The 22743-nt window shown below is 41.9% G+C and overlaps 1 protein-coding gene across 2 annotated transcripts in view; it reads right to left on the bottom strand.

The window, feature by feature from the left end:
- NAV3 (neuron navigator 3) overlaps positions 1 to 22743 on the bottom strand; it is a 363931-nt gene that overhangs the window by 202419 nt on the left and 138769 nt on the right. For both annotated transcript variants that reach the window (XM_054988337.1, XM_054988336.1), the window contains exons 6-8: positions 21447 to 21515; positions 17735 to 17874; positions 9509 to 10538 (exon numbers count right to left, since the gene is read on the bottom strand). In XM_054988337.1, coding sequence (XP_054844312.1) covers positions 9509 to 10538; positions 17735 to 17874; positions 21447 to 21515 — 1239 coding nt within the window. The remainder of the gene's footprint in view (positions 1 to 9508; positions 10539 to 17734; positions 17875 to 21446; positions 21516 to 22743) is intronic.

Here is a 22743-nt window from a genome sequence, read left to right on the forward strand (position 1 = left end):
CGCATCCTGAGAACCATCAATAATGGCCCCAATGAATTGCATGACTTTAGTCGGGATAAACTTAGATTTCTTTTGGTTCACAAATAACCCCAACTTTAAGCAGGTACTCAACGTGACCGAAACCTGATGGGTTACATCCTCCTCCGACTGCCCAACAATCAGCCAGTCATCAAGATAGGGAAAAATACAGCAGCCTTGAGTTCTAAGGAAGGCAATCACCACTGCTACACACTTGGTGAATACCCTGGGGGCCGTGGATAACCCAAACGGAAGGACACGGTACTGAAAAATTCGAGTACCATATGTGAAACGAAGAAACTTCCTATGCTCAGGGAAGATTGAGATGTGGAAGTAGGCATTTTTAAGGTCTAGTACCCCAAACCACGAGTTAGAGGGTAGCAGGGTTAAGACCATTTGCAAAGTGGTTATTTTGAATTTTCGAACCTTTATAGACTTGTTCAATTTTCGGAGATCCAGAATGGGGCAAAGACCCCCATCCTTCTTGTCTACCACAAAAAGGTTTGAGTAAAAACCAAGGGGGGAAGAAGAAGGAGACACCGCTTCAATAGCCCCCTTCAACAATAACGCTGATAACTCTGACACCACCCCCGGTTAGGGCGTTTGGGAGGAAAAAACAGGAAGCAAAAGACTAGGCCACTGAACAAACTCAATTTTATATCCAACATTAACCACTTGTAACACCCAAACATGTGAGGTAATATTACACCATTCAGTAAAGAAGAAAGACAGCCTGTCCCCAAAATAGGGGTCAGGTCCTTGTAATTGTCAGAACTGTTTCTGGACATGTCTCGAATCTTTGGGTTGATGCTGAGTATTGTTTTCCTATTCTTACTGCCCTGCCTCCTCCTCTGGAAGGTAGATTGTGGGCTCTGATACTGACATTGAGGTTGGAACCCGTACCCATAATAAGGGTGGTAGCGTTGTTGACGATTCCTGTTGTAGGACCTATACTGAGGGCGACCAGACTGGTGCTGATGTACCACGCCATAAGATCTAGCCGTCAGTTTGTCTTTACGCTTCTTTGAAAGGTATTCATCTGTTCTATCGGAAAACAGGTTTTGTCCTACAAAAGGGAGATCTTCCACTTTAGCCCTTGTCTCCATGGGTAAGGCAGTGGTCCTCAGCCAAGCGAACCTCCTCAACACGAGAGCAGATAAGAGTGCCCTGGCGGAAATGTCAGCCATATTCCCGCTCACCGTGATTTGGTGACGTGACAATCGAACAGCCTCTTCCTGAATAACCCTAAGGAAGACTCGTTGATACTCCAGCAACTGGGGCACAAACGTGGCCACCTTCGTCCATAACAGCAATTGGTAGGCAGCTATCATTGCGGCATAATTGGCTATTTTAATGCCAAATGCAGTTGATGTATAGACCTTTCTGGCCAGGGAGTCAATCTTTCTACTGTCTTTATCCGACGGGACCAATAAAGAGCCTTGCTTAGGTTTCGCTTGCATATCCTCCGTAACTAGAGAGGATGGAGGTGGATGAAAAGAGAGGAACAGACACTATTCGTCCTTGACCCTGTACAGATTCTCAATCTTTTTGTTAGTAACAGGGGTTGAGGTAGGTTTCAGGTTCAAACCAGACAGAAGTTCCACGAAGCCTTCAATCATTGGAAAGGCAATTGTCGGAGTCGACCCAGCATACATATGTTTTAGGATCTTATCCTTCGATCGTGGTTCCAAGGAAGCCACCTCGATCTCAAGAGCCTTCGCCATCCTTTGGAGAAGCTCGTTGTAAGCACGAAAATCTTCCGTCAGGGATGCTTCCTCCGACGGTCCAATCGCTCCATCCGGCGACTCCGATGGGGGGGAATCGTAAGATTTACCATAGGGAAGATAATCATCGCATTCGGCGTCAGAAAAACCCGGGGTCCATCTGGATCCCCCCGGGGAGCAGGCACGCAAAGATGGCGAGCAAGAGCGTCTCCTGGTTCCACGGTCAGAACCATAAGATCCTTCTCTGTAATAATGATGTCTAGTCGAGTAAGGACTGTATCTATCGGAGCGGCGAGATCTCGAACGGCCTCTGTCTGTCCGAGAGGAGCGTGAAGACCATGAATCACGAGAAGGTGAGCAAGGTATTCCCGATGGAGTCAGGGGTTTCTCGATCATAATTACGTCAGATTCCCGGGATCTATCGGACGCCGGGGTTCTCCTAGGGGAAGCTGCGTCCCCGGATCCACGATGGCCTTTAGAGGTGAGTTCAGATTCAGGAGCACCCTGCTGATTTTGCTGAGGGGAGATAACACTCTCTAAAACTTGTCTGTCTGATTTAGAAGACAGATGCTTTCTCTTCTTTTTCTTTTTCTTTTTCTTTTCCAGACTCGCTTCCACCAAGTCCGATGGATGCTTCGGATCCGAGGATTTACGTGAGGTGTTGTGACGGTCCGATATAGATCCACCCTGAGAAGTTCTCGGTTCCAATGGAACTACTGAGCTTTCTCTCCTAGTCTGAACACCCGACACGGAGCCAGATAGTTCCGAAGCAGGTCTCGACCCCAAAATCGTATCCGACGGAGTGGGAGTAGTCAGGTTCGAGGAGCTCCGACCCAACCTTGTCGGGCTTGGGGGCCTTGGAGCAGTCGAAGCGGGAGACTGGCATGGACGTGGCGACTTCTCCAAAGATTTTGAAGTCGGAGTGGTGGATTTTTCCAGCACGGGGGATTTGCCCGATGCAGGTGGGTCAGTAACCGCCATTGCGCGCCACCATAAATACGCTTGAAGTCTCCCCGATCTTTCTGCCCCGGCCTTCGGAGTGAAGGTGTGGCAGTACTTACATGCCTGCGGGTTGTGGGTTTCTCCCAAACAATACAGGCATTCAGAATGACCGTCTGATTTGGTCATTTTACAATCACAGGTGGAACATTGTTTGAATAATGCTTTGTCCGACATCTTATGGAACTCGAAGAAAAAATGCTTTCCGAAGAGCAGAGCCAGCAAGAACCTCTCAAGTGGGCTGCCAAAGAGGAACTGAGGGTACGTCGGGGGCGCCCCACCTCTTAGGAGCCACAGCTCCATGGTTGTAAGGAAGACCTGCCAATCAAGGTAAGCTGGGTTTCGATTTGGGTTTCCAGGGTGACAGAAGGAGTGCAGACAAAGTTCAGGCATTCCCCCAGCTCCATTTCCAAGGGAATTGATTGATGGTGCCTGACTGTCTGGCTTCACGAACCACAGGCGAACGCAACGAACCAGGCTTCCAACTAATGCTGGTTCATTGGCCATGGACCACAAACCACCAGTTCGCGAACAGACAATCAGGCGGTTCGTGGGGTTTTTTGGTTCATAATGCAGTTCGTGCCCATGTCTAGTTGGGATCACAGAACAGGAATTCCATATATAGAATAGATTATTATCTGTACTGACTGAGAAACTGTACATATTTGGTTGATTTTTCTATTTTTTGGAAAGAATTGCAGTATCTGGTTATATAATTGAGATGTAAAGGGAGGAGGAAAGGATACACCCCTTTACCCTAGCAGTAAGGAGGGCTTGGTTTTTTAGTGTGCTGAAATGTTATTTTAGCAATGAATGAGCATAGTCAGGATCAGGAACCAGCATAAAAGCCAGTATGGTGTAATAGCTCAAATGATAAGATTAGCTATGGGAATGCCAAATAAGATTCCCTGATCAGGAGTCACAGCATATCCATAGGCAAGCCACTAAATTTCTGACTAAGTATAATACAAAATACTTACGAAGATAAAATGAGTAATAACCCAATGACAGGTCGTTGGAAAAAGTGAGGACAGAAGTCCATCAACTAAAATGCAAATTCCTATCTTCTCATATCCAAAAGATACCAGTTGGCAGTCTTATGCATATTTATGCAATGTAAAATAATTTATTTTCAATCCTCCATAAATCCTTGCAAGTTATTTGAAAAGCTATGACATCTTCAAAGAATTCCAGTATACCTGCACATAGCACATGACCTACAAGTTGGATTTTCACTAATAAAGATAGGTCTTTATCTTTAATAAGGTTTCAGCTTTATGAATTTCCATTTCATGAAAGAATTCCTCCTTTCTTAGCTACAACTTTGGTTTGTGAAAACTGGACTACAAAAGATAAAATTTCACAGGAAGTTGCATATGCATGAATTTTAATTCTTGCAGCATTTTTATTCTGGCAGCATGACAAAAATATAGTGCATATTGACTGTTAATGTATCAATGTCCTCTGTCATCTCTGCTTGAAGTACTTTCTTTCTGCTACGTTCATGGTGCATAGTAGAGAACTTTGGAACAGGAAGATGTGGTGATTTGAATTTCCCTCCCTTCCCTGCTGGTGAAGTAGTGATTGAAACAATTTTCTTATTGATCCTAGGTTCCCAGATTTACAGTATACTTCATCCAAATTAGTACATAATACCACAGCTCAGCAACTCCATCCAAGAACTATCAAAGTGGAATGAAATCATCTTACAGTTACAGTTGAAACAAGGTGAAACAGCTAAAAATCCAGTATTTGAAATCGTCACATCTAAAGAAAATTCTTAGGATTTCATGTTTCTTACTATCAAAATCAGTTTTCCTTGTGGTTTGTCTGGAAAATGGTTAGAATTTTCTTCCACCAGGGTCACTCAGATGGAAGGAACAAGGGGAACAAAATTTTAGCAGCCTTGGTCATTCTGTAAGGCAGGGTTGTGGAAGTCTGAGGGGACAAGAATGTGGGGAAGAGTCATCAGCATGATAGTGTTATGTCACTTCTGGGGAAAAGCCAGATGTGACATCATGGCTCTCTAGCAATTGCCAAAAACTCTACAATAAACCTATAGTTTCCAGAGATTCCTAGAGAGATATGAAGTCCCTTCAGAGTTTTATTCCCCCCCATAAATGATATATTACCATTGCGCCAATGGCGATTTTTTTTAAAAAAATCCCGCCATCTGACAGAGTGGAGATGGAAAGCAGGGGGTGCTGGTAGGAGGTTCCCTGCCTTATCAGGAGACTTGGCAACCCTACTGAAAGTACATGGAACTTGTCAGGTCATATGATTTATTTCCATAGCATGTTTGATTTGGATCTGGGTTGTGTGAGGGGAGGCCCATCCCAGGGGCTCTGGGCGGTGAACAGTTTAAAATCGATAAAAACAAGAAAACAACAATACTAAAATCAATATACAAAACAATAATGAAATAAATTAACCAAGTTCAATGGTGGGGAAAACCCGCCCCCACCCCAAAGGTGGGAGGCTGACATGGCACCGCCCCCTTCAACCACCAAACACCTGGCGGAACAGCTCTGTCTTACAGGCCCGGCGAAACGATAATATGTCCCGCTAGGCCCAGGTCTCCATTGACAGAGCGTTCCACCAGGCTGGGGCCAGGATTGAAAAGGCCCTGGCCCTAGTTGAAGCGAGGCAGGGTTCCTTAGAGCCGGGGACCACCAGTAAACATTTATCCACTGATCGAAGCGGTCTCAGGGGAACGTACAGGGAGAGGCGGTCCCAAAGATATGCCGGTCCCAACCCGCTCAGGGCTTTAAAGGTAAGAACCAACACCTTGAACCTGATTCGGAATTCAACCGGAAGCCAGTGCAGCTGGCGCAGGACAGGTGTGATATGTGACTGGTAAGATATACCAGTCAGGACCCGCGCTGCCGCATTCTGGGCCAGTTGTAGTTTCCGGATCAGGCCCAGGGGTAGCCCAGCGTAGAATGAGTTACAGTAATCTAGCCTGGAGGTGACCATTGCATGGATCACTGTAGCCAGGTCCTGGGGCGTCAGGTAGGGTGCAAGTTGCCTGATCTGATGAAGATGGAAAAATGCAGACTTGGCAACCGCCATGACCTGGGCCTCCATCGATAGGGAGGCATCCAGGAGCACGCCCAGACTCTTCACCACTGGCAAAGTTGCCAGTGGTGTCCCATCCAGGGCAGGGAGCTGGATCCCAACATCTGGCAGCCCCCGTCTCAGCTGCAGGACTTCCGTCTTCACTGGGTTCAATTTCAGCCTGCTCTGTTTCAATCATGCCATCACAGCCTCCAGAGCTCTGGCCAGATTGTCTGGGGCCGTGTCTGGCCGGCTGTCCATCAACAGAAAAAGCTGGGTGTCATCCGCGTATTGATGACAGCCCAGCCCAAACCTCCGCACCAACTGGGTGAGGGGGCGCATGTAGATGTTAAATAACATCGGGGAGAGTATCGCCCCTTGGGGAAACCCACACACCAAAGGGTGACAGGGCAATAGATCTCCCCCGAGTGCCACCCTCTGTCCCCGACCCTGGAGAAAGGAGACCAGCCACTGTAAGGCTGTCCCCCTAATCCCCACGTTGGCAAGGCGGCTGGCCAACAAATCATAGTCAACCGTATCAAATGCTGCTGTGAGATCGAGTAACACAAGCAGCGCTGACCCGCCTCAATCCAGATGCCTGCGAAGGTCATCTGTGAGGACAACCAAGGCCGTCTCCGTCCCATGGCCAGGACGGAAGCCAGACTGGAATGGGTCCAGGACTAGAGCATCATTCAGGAATTCCTGCAGTTGTACCACCACCGCCCGCTCAATCACCTTGCCCAGGAACGGGAGGTTCGACACTGGGCGGTAACTGGACGGGTCAGTGGGGTCCAAAGATGTTTTTTTTCAGGAGGGGCTGCATGCTGCACCCTCTCCTTCATCCTATTTTTTATTTTTATTCATTTATGCTTTGTATTTCTCTTCAGTGAGACCCAAAGTGGCTTACATTATTCTCCTCGGTTTTTTCATTTTTTAATTCATTTATGCCTGTCTTTCTCGCCAGTGGGGACCCAAAGTGGCTGACATTATTCTCCTTTCCCATTTTATCCTCACAACAACCCTGTGAGATAGGTTAGGCTTAATTGATGTGACTGGCCCAAGGTCACCCAGCAAGCTTCCATGGCAGAGCAGGGAATTGAACCTGGGTGTCACAAATCATAGCTGGTCACTCTAGCCACTACAACAAACTGTCTCTCTAATAAGCAGCACCTTATTTATATATTATTGTTACACACAAAAAATTCTATGCATTTCAACCTAATGCACAGTCTAGAGATTACAAGCAGTGCTCTGGCTTAAGTGTTTTGAAACTATAAGGTAGTCAGCCAACTGTTTTAAAGTTTTTTATAAATACGTTGCCTTGCATTCATTTCAGACCACAAAGTCAAGCAAATCTGTATTAAAATGCAAACAGTGCTATTTCAAAATGTTACATCTATTCTTAAATGGCTTTTTACTGGCAATTTGTTTAAATAGTTTATCCCCCATCCACCTCGGGTATGGAGCTGTGGTGGCTTCTGCATAATGACATACATTCCCTTAGCGCTTCCTCTAACCCTTTTTAATCTTCAAGCAATTTTTATCTCCATTACTAACAAAAATAGGTCAGACTATTCCACTTAATAATGTATTTTGCACTGTATCCCATTTATTCTTTTATAAACTTTAATTTACTCAAAAGCAAAATCTAAAAAAATATGTTCACAGTGGACGTTGTGAAAAAAATACTATTACTGAGGGCCAAACTAGACATGACAAGGAAGATGTACGTGCATTTGTTTACTTGTATGCTCTAAAGCAGAGGAAAAGGAGTATACATTATTTTCACATTAAAAGAATTGATGAAATGAAGTGAGGGGAGCTAAACCTTGACTCTTTCCCACCCTTACTGCCACTGCATTCTGTTGGGCAAACCATCTTCTCCTAGCCCAGCTCTGGTACCAGGAGTCAGCCAGGCTTGAAGGAAAATGCTTACGGCAAAGGAGGAGGAGCGGCAGGGTTTAGCACCCCTCACATTCTGTTCCATTTTCTACAAAAATAGATTTTCAAATGTACTTGTGAACATGTAAAGAAATATATGTGGATCTACTTCATCATGTATAGTTTGGCTCTTAGTTACAACATTCCTGACATGCTTTTTGCTACTTTGGGTGTTTTTCCTATCCTAAAATTAATAATTTCAAAAATACCTAAAAATATTAATGCCTAATGTTTTTGATACTTGGGCTGTTTTTCAACCCATAAATCTCTCTGTGTTTAGGTAAATATTCTTCAGGTTGTCAGAAAGGGTGTTCAGATTGTCATGAAGACCTGTATCTCTCCATATATGGATCTCTGGGTTTTTGTAACAAACTCCTGGTGTGTTTTTCCTCTCCCAATCTGTTCCATGGGCTAGAGTGAAAAACTACCCCAATGGCAAAATGCAGAGGGTCCCCCCGCCCTTTTCCAGGGAGCATTTTTGTTTACAGAAAGCAATTTGTAACTGGTAAGTGGCTGTACTTTGATGACATTGTTTTCTACTCTACAGGCAACAATGTCCTAAAAGGAAAAGTTCTAGAGGTGCTTTCTTCTGTATTCTGCCAAAAATGGCAATACTCCACAAACATTGACAAATAAATAATAAAAATCTGAGGGACGGTGAATATCTTAGAAGACATGTAGAGTTCTCCATCATGTGGGTTCTATAAGCATGGTGCTCTTGCCATCATGAATATTTCACTTAGGGTGAAGAACCCCGAGATATTTATCTGAGAGGTGAAGTAGGTGCACATGGGAACAGGAAGTCCTTACAATAACCCAGCCTGAAGCTGCTGAGGGCTTTAAAGGTTAAGACCAGCACTTTAACAGAGCCCAGAAACAAGTAACTAACCAATAAGAGTTAGTAAAGCATTAGAGTTATGTGCTCCATTTGGCAAACTTCAATTAACAGCTTGGCTACCAGATCTTAGACTAAATGTAATTTCTAAGACTGAAATACTGGATGTTATCAGGGTATGAATGATTGTAGCTAGGTAAGTCTTTTCCAGAAACCAGAGCAGTTGGTATACTAGCCTAACCCTAAATTGCCACTGCTGCAATCTGACCATTAGATGCAAAAAATGGATCCAAGAACTCTCCCAAGTTGCATACTTGATTCTTATGAGGGATTGCAATTCCATAACATCTGGATTAAGTGTCAGTTTTTTCTTTCCTGTTAAGTACAGATACAGGTTTATAAATTCCACAGACTTTGGTGGTGAAGAGATAGAGCTGGGTGTTATCTGTATATTTTTAATATCTTGGCCCAAATTGTCGGAGGACCTCTAGCTATTTCATGTAGATATTAAACAACAAAGAAGACAAAACATGAATGGATCCCTGTAGCATCTATACATCGCAAAACCTGGGGATCAAAAAAGCAGTCACCAGTACCACTTGAGGAACCAACCCTCAAGAAACAAGCTTAGCTTCCAAGGTATGGTGTATCACCCAATCCCATCCCTGCAAGATGTTGCAGAGGATACCATTCCTCTGGCATTGTAAACTGCTGAGAGATTCACTCCCCTATCCATCTCCCAGCAAAGGCTAAGACTTTTTCAGTCTCAAACCCAGGTCAGAAGCTGGTATGAAATGAATTCAGATAACCAGTTGCACCCAGGAAAATCTGATGAAACAAATCAGTTGTTAAAAATAGCCTACCATTTTTAGCTACAATCCTTGTAAATATTTATTATTAAATTATTAAATATAATGATAAAATCTTATCTTACCTATAAATAAATGGTGCTACCGTGGCTGTATTTGGGTGGCTGTATTGCTGTTGCTGAGGAAGTTGGACAATATTGTTTCCTGTTGCTTGTCCACTAGTTGCAGCCATCGAAAGAGCAGTAGATGAACTAGGGGTAAGAGCTGTACTGGATTCCTTTCCTTCCAAAGATGGGACATTACAAGGAGTGTATGCTTTATCATTACCTTGAGCTTTGGTCGTTGACTGTGGTTGGTTTCCCTTTGCACTCTTCAGCTTTTCAGTCTCTTTACTTCCTGAACATGCCGGTGATGGACTTTGCTTGGATGTTGATACTTTTGTTCCAGGTTTTGGTATTCCACTAGAGGAAGGTATTAAACTTTCCTTCTTCGCTGATGTAGTCTTGCTCCCCTTTGGGATCAGGCTTGCAATTTTTGAGGTCTTTTTTGTAGGTGTCTCTGAAGCCTGGTCCTTTTCTTCCTTTACTGCCTTCTCAGTGCAAACTTTATTTTTGTCCCTGCTCTTTTCCTCTTTGTCCTTTGGCTGTAGCAAAGACTTTTTATTGCTAAGATTTTTGCTTCCAGCTTTTGGAGGAGTTAGTTTCGGCAATATCTTAGGACTGCCGCTGGTGGAACCACCACTGATGAGTCCAGCGCTGAAGCCATCCATTTCAACACACTCTGAAAAGGCTTCCTCATCTTTCCCACTATCATTTGGACCTGAATTTGATGACAAAGGGGGCCGCAAAACTGTCCTAGCATTAACTAATTTGAATTTCTCTAACATGGATTTCTGCCCAGAGGAAGGAGTTTTTGGTCCTTCAGAAAGGGGTGGCTTAAGCCTATCTGAAGGCGGAGTAGGAGAGGTTGCGGGGCTAGGCTGCTTGACAGACAGCATGGTAGAGGTGGCACTGTGCTTGACATTCATGGATTTGCTGCGCCAAGGCTTGCTGGCACTTGGAGAGGGGATGGCAGAGACCGGCTGCTGCCCAGTGCTGGTGGGATGCTGTACATTTCCATTCATGCCTGCGGATGGGTGAGGGCCTTTGGGTGATTCTAGTTCAAAAAGAAAGAGAATGTTAAATTTTCAAAGCTCTTTAACCTCTCTCAGAATAATGTGTCATCCCAATTAGCTCTGAATTTGAAAGCAGAGCTAGAAATGAGCTCTCCAAAAGCCTACTTCGATTGACCTAGTTTATATATGTAAGACTTCCAGTCCATCATATATTGCTTCTGAAACTCAGCTCTCCAATCCTTTAAGTAACGGGAATAAAGAAATACAATTTTATGGATGAAATTAAATTTCTCACATTATATCTTAATTTTATATTCTGTTAAAATATTCTTTGATTGGATTAAGCATCAGACGCCCACATATTAATGGACAGTCCGAATTATGAAAGAATGCTACTCTGAGTGGGTGGCAAAAGGGAAGAGGAAAATGCAGCTTTTAGAGATGTAACTAATGGCTTAGAACATACATTTTTTTCAAATTACAGTGGTAGCCCAAAGTATATCAGTACTGCTGCAAAGACTGCTAATAGCCATCCTAGGATGTTGTGGTGCCAAAAAAGCTTGGCTAGTGCAACTAGAGCTGTTTCTACATGGAGGTTTTGCTCCAATTTTGTATCTAAACTGGAGTAAGCATCCACATCATCCACCTTACATGATTTCCCCAGCTTTTCTGCAATTTTTTCTAAACCTGGTTTGATGTGATCTTTTGAGCAAGATCACAAAGTGGGATGGGAAAGTACACATTTTTACAGGTCCGATCCCACCAGCACTATTTTTTTGTTGCTTCAGTCCTGTCACAGTTGCCATTTCCCTCCCCATGCCATCATATGCCTTTTTTTAAAAAAATCAGCAATCTACATATTGCTGTAGTGTGAAACTACAACAGGATATCAAAGATTGTTTTCTGAAAAAAAGACATCCAGTGAGATGGGGACAATGGCAGCAATGGGGATCTGGTGCAAACATAGTGCCAGGAAAACTACAGTGTATATGCTCTGTTGAAGCTGCAAATGCCTCTGTATTCTTGATGGCAATAGAAGGAACATAGAAAATCATGCAGTGTGGTTATAGGCTAGATTGGTAGCAGCTCATGCAACATCTTCAAATGGCAAAGAAACAGAGTAGGACAGGGATGCTGTACACATTGAAACAAACCACTTCATGAGGGGGAAAAACCTTAACGAGATGTTTCAGCTGTTACTGAATCATCCAGGTGGATCCCTTGCCTCACACAGACTCTTTCTAGCCAATACCTATGCTGCTGGCACCAGCCATTCGAGATATCAGCCTGAATAAAAGAATCATTGAACTGTCTAGTTGGATAGGAGTAAGGTTACTGGTAATGTCTGGGCCTGAAATTTACCCCTATCATTTCAACAACAGCATGGCAGGCATATATTAAACAGACAATCTAACCATAGTTAGTTTAATTAAACTGTGTTTTTGTGTGACATCTGACTCAGCCAATGACAGATAGCTACTACTTTCATTGACAAAGACCAATTGCATGAGCAGGCATCCTGTTGTTTTAAACGACAGTTGCTCACTAGCATATTGGCAGAGCCAAGACTCAGTAATTACAAGAGACATATTGTAAATGTTATTGTAGCCATCGGCAACTCTAAAATAAAGAATTACATACAATCAGAAATAGATCAAAAATTCTCCAGGCACCAAGAAGGATGAACCAATTTAACCTAGGTACAATGTTTCTTTTAAAAATTGATTATATAAAATAGTTTCAAGGTTGAAACTCAATATATCTGAATGATATGCAGGAGTATGAGTGGCCTTATCTAGAACATGTTGGAAGGGAAATGAGATAGATACCCCTCTTTGCCTGTCATTTTTCCTCTTTCAAGTTTAATATCAGCATAAGGCGTGGTAGTGATTTTGATCTGTTAAATCAAATGTAGGCAGAAGATATACCTCTCTTCCCTACAGGGGTCAATATGAATCAGGCACCATATGGTTGCTGTTGCCCTTTAGAAATGCTCAGATGATCATTTTATGGATCTCCCAGCATCACACCCGTTGTTGCCATCAAAGTCTGTTACAATAACATGCCACTAAGCCAAGGTTGCCAGGTTTTCTGCTATAGTGGGAGACCTCCTGGCAACCCAGTATCTTATCTACTGATGCTTGAAGCACCAGCAATAGGAAATGGGGGGGGGATTGGGGTACATGCTTGCATCACACCAGTGCACTGGTGGCACTTCCAGTGAAATCCAGGAGTGAATGCTATGAGACACTCCAGGATTTGCAAAAACTCTAGTTTTACCATAGACTTTTAAAACAAATCCTAGAGTGTGATGTGTCACCATTTCCAGTTTTTACCAGAAGTGATGTCACCATGTTGACACGACACCACCATGCAATTCCCCTCTCCTTAAATTCTCTGGCTGCAGCCAGGCAATCCAATGGTAACCATCTTTTACTAAATAATCTACTTATATGAGTAGCCTGTTTTATACAAGCGATATAAAGCGACATCACTCTTCATCAGAAACATGAATAGGTAATTTGGCTCTTTAAAATCCATGCAAAATGTCAGAAAAAGAGAATGTGGAAAGCATCTATAGTTTATGACTCACAGAACTCGAGCACTGGCATGAATAATTTTTACTATAGCTGGTATATTTGCAGAACACGGTCTCAGTAATAATAAGGATACTCAGGGCAGAACCAAAAATTATCTCAGCAAACACTCAAATATTTCTCTCAAATATGCATTTGCCAATATTTCAGAAATAGAGACTGGACTAACTACACATTACATTTCCCCCAATGGACATCCTGTCTACCTTTAGGTTGGGTAGACAGGCATGTTCAGAAGTTCTGTGCTTGTCAAGTGCATGTAGGCCTAATTAGGTTTGGGCATGGAGTATGCAGAGAGGGGGGCTTAGAACTTACCCGTTATTTGACCTGAAATGGTCCCTGGGGATGTTATTTGACCTGTTGTGAAAACATTATGGATAGTTTGTCAGCACAACTCAGAAAGGAGCAAATAGTGCCCCAATTCCATTTCAAGAGGGGGAAATGGCATGGGAGGTGGTCTAAGCCTGACCTCATGTAGTTAGGTCCTTATTTGGGGGTGGGGAGATAGAGGTGGTGCCTAAGTCCTCCTGCACCTGGCAATTTTCCTCTGGGAAAACCAGCCACTGGGGACTTTCAAGTCCGCAAGATGTTGGAAAGCTGGTCCCGGGAGGCAGGGGTGTCTAGAGATCAGAGGCTGCTCATTTCCCCATCAGTACTGAAGGGGTTGGGGTAGCCTGGGGTGGTTTGTTCCTCAGGCTTTGAACAGAAGCTGTTTCATGCAGCTTCTTTAGTGACCTTCTTTGAGGCCCTGCAGGTGAGTGAGCTGGTGGTGCAGTCCCGACAGGATGTGACTGGCAGGACCTTGTTAGCCTGGGATATTAAGTTTGTGGGGGATAAAGTCTCCATTCGGATCTGGCGGTCTAAGACTGACCAAAGGCAGCAGGGAGCCACTTTACTGCTGGGCCCCTGTGCTGACTGTGAGCTTTGCCCAGTTAAGGCTCTTAGGGAATATGTTGAGGTCCGAGGTGAAAGCCAGGGCATTTTGTTCTGGCATGAGGACCAGACTCCACTGGCCCGGTATCAGTTTCGGGCAGTTACAGAGAGGGCCCTCAGTAGACTTGGTTTATCTGGGGTCAAATTTGGCACCCATTCCTTCAGGATTGGGGCTGCCTGTATGGCAGTGGCTATGGGATACCCTCAAAGGGCAATACAGCATGTTGGCAGGTGGTGGTTGGGTGCATTTCGAACCTATATCCGTCCCTTGCCTCATTTTTAAACAGCCATACTAATCACTCTTTCCTTAGGTGCCATATCGGGCCCAGGGAAGAAGAGGATCCTGATTTGTCGACACAGCATGGAGTTCTGGGCAGCCTACCAAGCCAGAAAAATGCCGACTGGATCCCAGCTGGGCCTGAGTGCTGTGGCCATGGTCAAGAGGCAGGGATGGCGGTGGCCTTCGGTGGCCGGGCCTACTGCCGCTTTTGTTTAGGGGAAGGACGGATCCTCTCCCACACATTTTGGTCATCCACCTCGGTGGCACTGACTTCGGTTTAGTGCAGGGAAAGGCCCTGTCACTGCAGGTAGCTGAAGACCTCTGGCTGATAAGCCACCGATAACCAGACGTACTTATATTTTGGTCTGAGATTCTACAAAGGCGGGTATGGCCTTAGACCCTTGGGTAATCAAGGACAAGCCCTTCCTTCATGCTGTATGGCTGGGGCATTAGGAGCTTGATGGGGGTATCCATTGGCCTAGCCAGCCGGGCTGCAGCCATTCCATGGGTGGCCTACACCTGGGGCTTTGGGGCTCGCCCAGACAGGTCAAGGTGTAGGTCCAGGGCTGACCCAGTGGTTTGACCTGTACCGCTTAGTTTGCCCTTGCCGTAGTTTATGATTATTGTTATGTTAATAAACGGCCCTTTAGTTCCAAGCCTGTGTCTGTCTCTTCATTCTGGCTAAGGCTGCAATGCAGCACCACTAGCTGTTTTACTTTCAGCCATGCTAATTTCTGATTTTGGAGCACTATGCATAAAGAAAAATCTAATGTTGCGGACCTGGCATTTCCTTAGTAATGTCTAGTTCTACCCTTGTACTAAAGTTCAGGACTGTAGATTAGTCATCCCATTTAAATGACATTTGATGTCATATTTTGCAAAACAAAGCAAGTTATATGAAAAACACGTGAGCCTCTCTAAATCAAGCCCATATTTCTAAATGTGCTACAGGCATGTTTAACATTATCCTGTAGAATTATGAAAATGAAGTGTTAATAGTGATTAAGCCCTTAAAAACCACCACTTATGCTTGCGTAATTATGGTCACATGTTTACAGTTAGCGAAATTATAACCTGAAGTTTGTAAATGTTATTTAAGCCTCTACTATGTCAAAGAAAATGAACAAGGCATGCAAGAAAAATACTGTTAAGAACTGAAAAAAATACTATATAGGTAGTTAGTAGTTCAGTTTAGAAGTCTTCATATACAACCTCTGCTGATCATTTTTCCAATTTTACCTGATAGCCAAACCTTAATTTAATGCTGAATAGGATTGTTAGTTGGCTTTTAGATGGTTAGTTGTTCACACTTCATTTTTTACATCATTCCTTTTGCATTGTTCACTGACGACTGCTGCTGTAAATTAATTTATAGAAGTGTGTGTACACAGTTGTTTTTTAAAACGCAGTTAATTAGCCTTTTAGGGGTTTTAACTGTGTTACTTGTCGTTGATCTTTCATTTATTTCTATTATACTGCTATTTGCATGAACTTTGATTTATAGCAATTTTATTGGTAGAGTATTTTAATGTTAGAAACTGCTTTGGAAATTATTGATCAAGAGTGCAGTATATAAATACAACAAATAAACAATAATAAATAAATAAGCAGCTTTACACTCAAATGTTTGCTGTGCTCTTGCAAATGTATCTCTAAAGTAGAGATGGTTTGGCAGCGACAACACTGGCCTTTTCAAATAGCATTCTTCCTTCCTTGTTAAGCAAAACTGATGATGGAAAGCTAAACTCTATGGCTCCACATTACACAGACATATATTATAAACATGAGAGTCTTACAGTGCAATCCTATGGAGAGTTACTCCAGTCTAAGCCCATTGAAGTCAATGGGCTTAGACTGGAGTAACTCTCCATAGGATTGCACTGTTAATCATTCAAGGATTCTATTACATTCTGAAATATCTAAAGTTATACGAATTCAAATGGAGGAGAGGAGAACTCTTTAGGTCTCCAGCAAGGAGAAAGGTGGAGTGTAAATGAAGGTAATAAAAATAAGTCGAAAAACAAGTATTTCCATTAAGTCCATTGTTGTCTTTCTGACTTCTTTCTACATCCAGATAACTGTTTATTCTTTATTAAACATTACTAATTATCCTATCAAAAACCTAATATGTTGCCAACAAATAGGTTTAATAAACATGATATTGCAGCAGCTATTTGATTATGTAAATAACAAATATTCCACCGTGTGGATTAAAAGATGTGTTTTTATCAGAGACTCTTTAAGGAGAAAGGCATCTTTGGAACCAACCCATTGCTAGATTTCCTTATTTATTGACTGTATCATGAACCATATCTAGTTTCATATAGAGAAGAAATGAAATATTTTATCAGATTAGCTGATGAACAACTATTTTAAAAAATGCAACACAGAAATATATGTCACTTGAGGCAACTAGCAGGGCAGCAATGGCCATGGCAAACCCCTAGGTGAATTAATTTTCCAGTCTAACCTACTTAGGACAAACTTACTCCTATCTCAGGGAAAAGAAATCCCAACAACCTTTTGTGGTCTGGATTTTTGCTTCATTTACATAGTTTAAATGTATACTCATCATTATAATTTTTGAGCATGCCGAGCATTGACAATTGAACACAGATATTTATTCAGTGACATGTACCCCCACCTTGTGGTAGATTCTATACACACTGCTTTTCAAATTATGATTATTTTCTATTTTCAGGTACTTTTAGTTAGAAAATATTATAGATGAAGTATATTCATGTATCTCAGATGAAATACTGTTCTTATTTTTCTGGCCAAAGGTAAATAAAATTATACATGACTTTAAAAAAATTGTACATCAGAGGTACCACAAGGTGGGGTAGATGCCATCTGCTGTCAATTTATCTGCAGTCAATTGAAACTAGAAATCTAGAATGTGGTATTAATATGGATTTCTGAATGTTATAAAACATACAAAATCTTATAAACAGTCAGACTATTAGTCTACCCAGCTTCATATTTTCTACTTTGTCTGATGCCAAACTTGTCAAGATGCTAGAAGATCCATTAATAGATTCCCAAGCATTTTACACTGGTCAACAGCCGCTCAGCAGGATTCAAGTCCTGATCAGAACTGTGGCTTGGAGAGAGAGACATTAATCTTTCATCCTATGCTGTTTTCTTCCAATGTTCTTCTAGGGATATTGTTTGACCCAGAGGGGGTAACATACAGATTGCTTTCCCATCAATGGCAACAATTTTCAGAAGCACCACAGCCATCTTGGTTACAAACAAACTCCAATTCCAAGAAGAGTTCCACAGAAATACAAAACGTGGACTACCTCTGAAAACTGGGATAAGCCAGGGCATGAAAGCTACAGATGTGCTTTGCAGTAGACCTGTCTAATTCATTATTACTTAATGGTAGTCTTCTTCACACAATGGGGCGGGAGAGAATGCTTACCTTTTTCATTTCCATTTGCATATTGTGGAGGCTTGTTTTTGTCAATGCTATTAAAGCTCTGACTTCTTCGATTTAAATTTGATGCTCCCTGGACTTTGGTACTGCTGCCCGCAGCTGGCACCCTTGAGGGCCCGGGAAGCCTAAAACAGTATAGTCAGAAATGAAATTGTTGTACATTGTCAAACATATCAGATGGGTAGTTTTTCATTATAAATCTACAGAGCTGATCAACATTTTTTTCATGATAAACAAAACAGAAGTCCAGTAGCACCTTAACAATTAACAGTATTTATTCCAGTATGAGAATGAATGAGTGAGTGAGTGAGTGAGTGAGTGAGTGAGTGAGTGAGTGAGTGAGTGAGTGAGTGAGTGAGTGAGTGAGTGAGTGAGTGAGTGAGTGAGTGAGTGAGTGAGTACTTTTAGACTTTAAGATGCCTCTGGACTTTTTTTTGCTACAAAGTCTGTTGTACAAAGTTTAACACAGGTACTCCTCTGTTTTTTCAGGTGAGGCAGGGACAGTGATCAACAACAAGATTTATGATTAGTAAGACTTAACACTGCTGATGAAAGGTCTGTCTTAGTATGCACAAAAGGGGAAAGACATTTTACAGAATGACAAACAAACATATAAGGATCCTTTGCATTTTCCATTCATACTGCAAGAAAGAGTCACCCAAATATTTCATCATCTACATAACCCTTTATTCAAATAGCTCATATATTTCTAAGATGAGTGCAATTAAATGAAAACAACCTAGGTGTACAGTTTTCTGTAAAAGAGAGACACTATAGACATGATTTCTTTAACAAAAGGTATACTTGACTGAGGATGTTTATTTCTTCTGTTTTTCCAGAATCTCAGACATTGGCTACAGCTATTACAAGATGAGATGAGGCATTCAGTAACCAACACAGTTCCTATGATCATTACTTGAAATGAAGACTCTTGAATGAAAGTGATCCATCTGTCCTAGAAGAATACGGTTCAGGCTACATATTTCACTTGTTGGTATTTGCTGCCACCATCTGAAAGATCCTGGGTAGCAAAATTAAAATTAATCAAGATACCATTGCCTGCAGTGTGAAAAAACCATATAGTATATTTGATTTTATTGTTTTGTTTTGGTTGTTAAATTATGTAATTTTGCCTTAAATTCTGCCCCTAGACAGATTTCCCCAGTGCAATGCACAAAGTTGGAACCATCAATAGGGTGATTGAAAGTTTATCAGATTTGGATGACAAAATTGAAAACATTTCTACAATCGAGTGATCCTACTTAAGATCTCAAATAGCATTAGCATAGTGAAATGCCAACAGCTGGCACAGAAAAACAGAGAGATAACAATACAAAGAGAAATTGGAACATGTTGGATTTTTTTCTTTAAAAATCCTGCTTTGCTTACTGTTCTGGAGCATCACAGAAGCTGAAATAAATTTCATCTTTCTGCAGAAAAGTTATGAACAGATCCATGTTCAGAGATATTACCAATTTCAATCGTAAGCTACAATAGCTTAACCACTCACTCCCTCTCTGTCAATGGCACAGCTGTGAAACAGGTGGTTGGAAAATTGCTAAATTTTATCATGGCCATGGCCAGGCCACCTATTCTGTTCCCCTTCCACAAATGCACTAAAGTTCATTTTAAAATTTAACTGCTTTTAACCATGAACAGGTTTTCTTGCACAGCCAGTTAAGAAAATGAAAAAGGGAATTTGCAATAGTTTTTAAAGCCTGACACAATACATATCTAATGCATACATTCTAGCTGCCTAAACATTAACCATGAGATCATTTACTTTCTGCATGTATCAACATATTCCAGTTCCAGTCACCCTCTCACCACACAGAATCATTTTAAACTACAAAGGAAATGCAAAGTGTAAAGGAACAGGTAAGGGAGAAGGGACATATTTCTGGTCAAGTCATACAGACACTGTTATATAAATTTATAGCATCAGACAAAGAACAACTGTTAGCTCCCAGACATGATGAATGGTGGATGAGACAAGAGAGTCCATAATAAATGGGATTCAAGACCTTTAGACCACAGGTGCACAACAACTGCAGTCCGGTATAGCTCATTCCAGGCTATCACCAGCAGCTCAAATTGTGTTAGAAGACTGATTCTATACACTGACATATACAATTGATAGTTCATTGTCAACAATAAACTGCACAGATAATACTATGGTCAGTTTCAAAAGATTACCCATAATCACATAGGCTAAACACAGAAAGAGGGGCTAGGAGTAGGAAACAAATGCACAGTTTTTAATGCTCTGAAGCAATACAAGACATGTCTGAAAAAAAGATAGACCAAGCATGTAAGAACTATCATGTTTCCCTTTATGTAAAGAAGTGTCCATTGTTCCAAGTCATTACCGCTCCACAAAAAAATAAATGTCCCTAACACTCAAGATTCTCTGCATATCTTTTAAAAAAATCATTTATGATTGAAGTGTTGCTGGTCTTACTAAGCTAGTGGTTTCAAGCTGTTTTTAATAATTTCCCCCAGTACAAATATTACTGACAGACAAGCTGCCCAAAGGGGCTTCTCTGCCCCTTGATCTTTCCTGTGGTACAATATAATGGCAAACATTAGCGACATTGTTGGGTGCATTTTCATTTTACAGAGATGACTAGCAGAACCAGCTGGCCTTCCTACCACCCAGAGGAAACCAACAATGCAGGCAAGGATATGATCCTTTGTAGAGCAGATAAATTCCATAGACAATATTCAGGGATTCCATAGAAGTCTAATGAACATTGCAAGTCTATCCAAAGGTACCAAGTCTGAAAACCACTGTGCTACACAATATGTAAGCCTACATATGTGCTACTCCATAGCAAAAAGTACCTGGTACTTCTGCTGTATTTGTAGATCAACATTTGTGCTACTCCAGGTGAGCAATGACATACAATTTAGCTTCTTGGGCTGTGTCAACCAGATGAAAAGGCATGATGGTAAATCTCAGAGGAAAAGTCCACTTGAATCAGCAGAACTCCTTTTTCACTTGTAACCAATTTATTGGAGAACATAACCATAATACAGAGAGAAAGAGAAAATCTGCTGCACTCTGAACAAGTCATTGCAACTGAACTGATGGACAACTGTCTTGGCCAACTACACCTTTCCCTTGTCTGTTCACTCACTGCTGCTTCCTTTTCCAGTTCAGTAAACACTGGTTGACAAAATTAATGCCTGAGCCATGAGTGCTTTGTTAATTTGTGCCAGACAGAAGAGCAGGAAAAGGAAATGGTAGTGGGTGGAGAAGGGTAAAACTGGCAGTGGTATCAGGTACTTGATTTGCTAGTGTGCTGCTCTGTCTCAGTTCAGCAAAGGAAGCCTCGTAGTGTAGTTGAATGCATCATGAAATCCCCTTTTAACACTATGTCTGTCTGCAGATGAGAAAGAAGCTTTAGAGAACTAAAATCCTGTTAGATCTCTGACAGCTCATTTGAGTCAGTTATTTTACCAGCATTATGCTAAGCTGCAACGTACCAACATGCCTACAGCTATTAAACAGAGCTGTTATTTTTGCAATCGTGGGTAGGGTTTTTCTACAGCCAACAGAAAATTTTGCAAAGCTTGCATTTAATATATGATTATAAAGAGCTTAATGTCTACTTTGGTTTCAAGAATAAAATGCCAGCGGGCAGTGACTCCATTAAGATCACTAGCAAGCAATAAATTAGAGATGTTAACTGACCTAGAAGGCTTTTTTTGACTGGTTGCAATTCCACTGTGATTAGACTGAGTTGAATATCTGGCTGTCAGACTGTATGAGAAGAAACAGAGAAATTGAATTAAAGAATTTGTTTTAGACATGCATAGAAAGCACAAACTTACCACCAAATGATGAATTAATGTAATGCAAATAGAACATGGATAGAAAGCAAATTAATCAAAGAAAGAGATACATGTAATGTATACAACATGAGTTTTTCAGAGTACAGATTATGCTGTAATGCAATGCACTTTAAGCTGCCCCATCATGTGGAGGAAGAAACACAAGGTGAACTATCAACATTCTAATTGTTTCAATAAATACAGTTACAGTTATGCCAATGTACCTTCAAAGCAACTGTAGGCATGAACTCCTGTTCTGAGTGTCATGGTGATACAAAGATTTTTAGCTGAAGGTTAACTTTCAACATTGAGGACATAACCTGTGCTAATATTAAAGGGACAGCCATTCTTCCCTGCTTTGCATTACCTTGACTTCAGATGATCCTGTAATAGACCACAAGCTTACTCAATGATGTTAATAGAGACTATGATTTACTATTATGTCCAATTCAAAACTAAAATTCTCTATAGCACTTGAGGAATGCTTTTGCTAGACCTTTATGGGAAGAGGTAGTAATTAGAATGACAGACCTTTAATGTGATGTTATATACTAGAAATTCTTCATGATCATGGGACAAATTTGCCCTTTTATTGCTTAAGGGGAATGTATTTTGATATATACAAGATGGCAATTTTGTCCCAAGCACAAGCTATGGTAGCAGCAAAGCAGCAAGGCAGAAAATGAAAAGCACAGGGAAGGTGCTGACAATGGCAAAAGATATGGCATGGCAAATTCGAGGAGGTGGTTGCAATGGCAAAAGATATAGCCTGATCTACAGCTCATCTGTTGTAAAGGCTGTTCCTGGAATGCAAGTGGGAAACCACACAACTGAGATATGCAAAGTACTCCTAGACAACTAGATTTCCATCCTTCTCCTTCATATTCTGAATAGAAATGGGCACGAACAGAAAAACCCCCGAACATGATGTTCGTTGTTCAGGGACACATGAACAACCACGAACATGGCCCTGTTCACAAACATGTTCACAGTTGGCTGTTTGTGGGGGCCAGCAGGCTCTCCTTCAGCCATCATCCAAGTCAAGATCCCTACTGCACCACTCCCAGAAACCTGGCCTGAGCAGGCACCAGGAAAGGTACCAATAATAAATAATAGCTTGGCCCAGAACCTGGCAGCAGCCCTGGAACTTGAAGGGG

Source organism: Eublepharis macularius, chromosome 9 (assembly GCF_028583425.1).
Source record: "Eublepharis macularius isolate TG4126 chromosome 9, MPM_Emac_v1.0, whole genome shotgun sequence".
Classification (NCBI taxonomy): domain Eukaryota; kingdom Metazoa; phylum Chordata; class Lepidosauria; order Squamata; family Eublepharidae; genus Eublepharis; species Eublepharis macularius.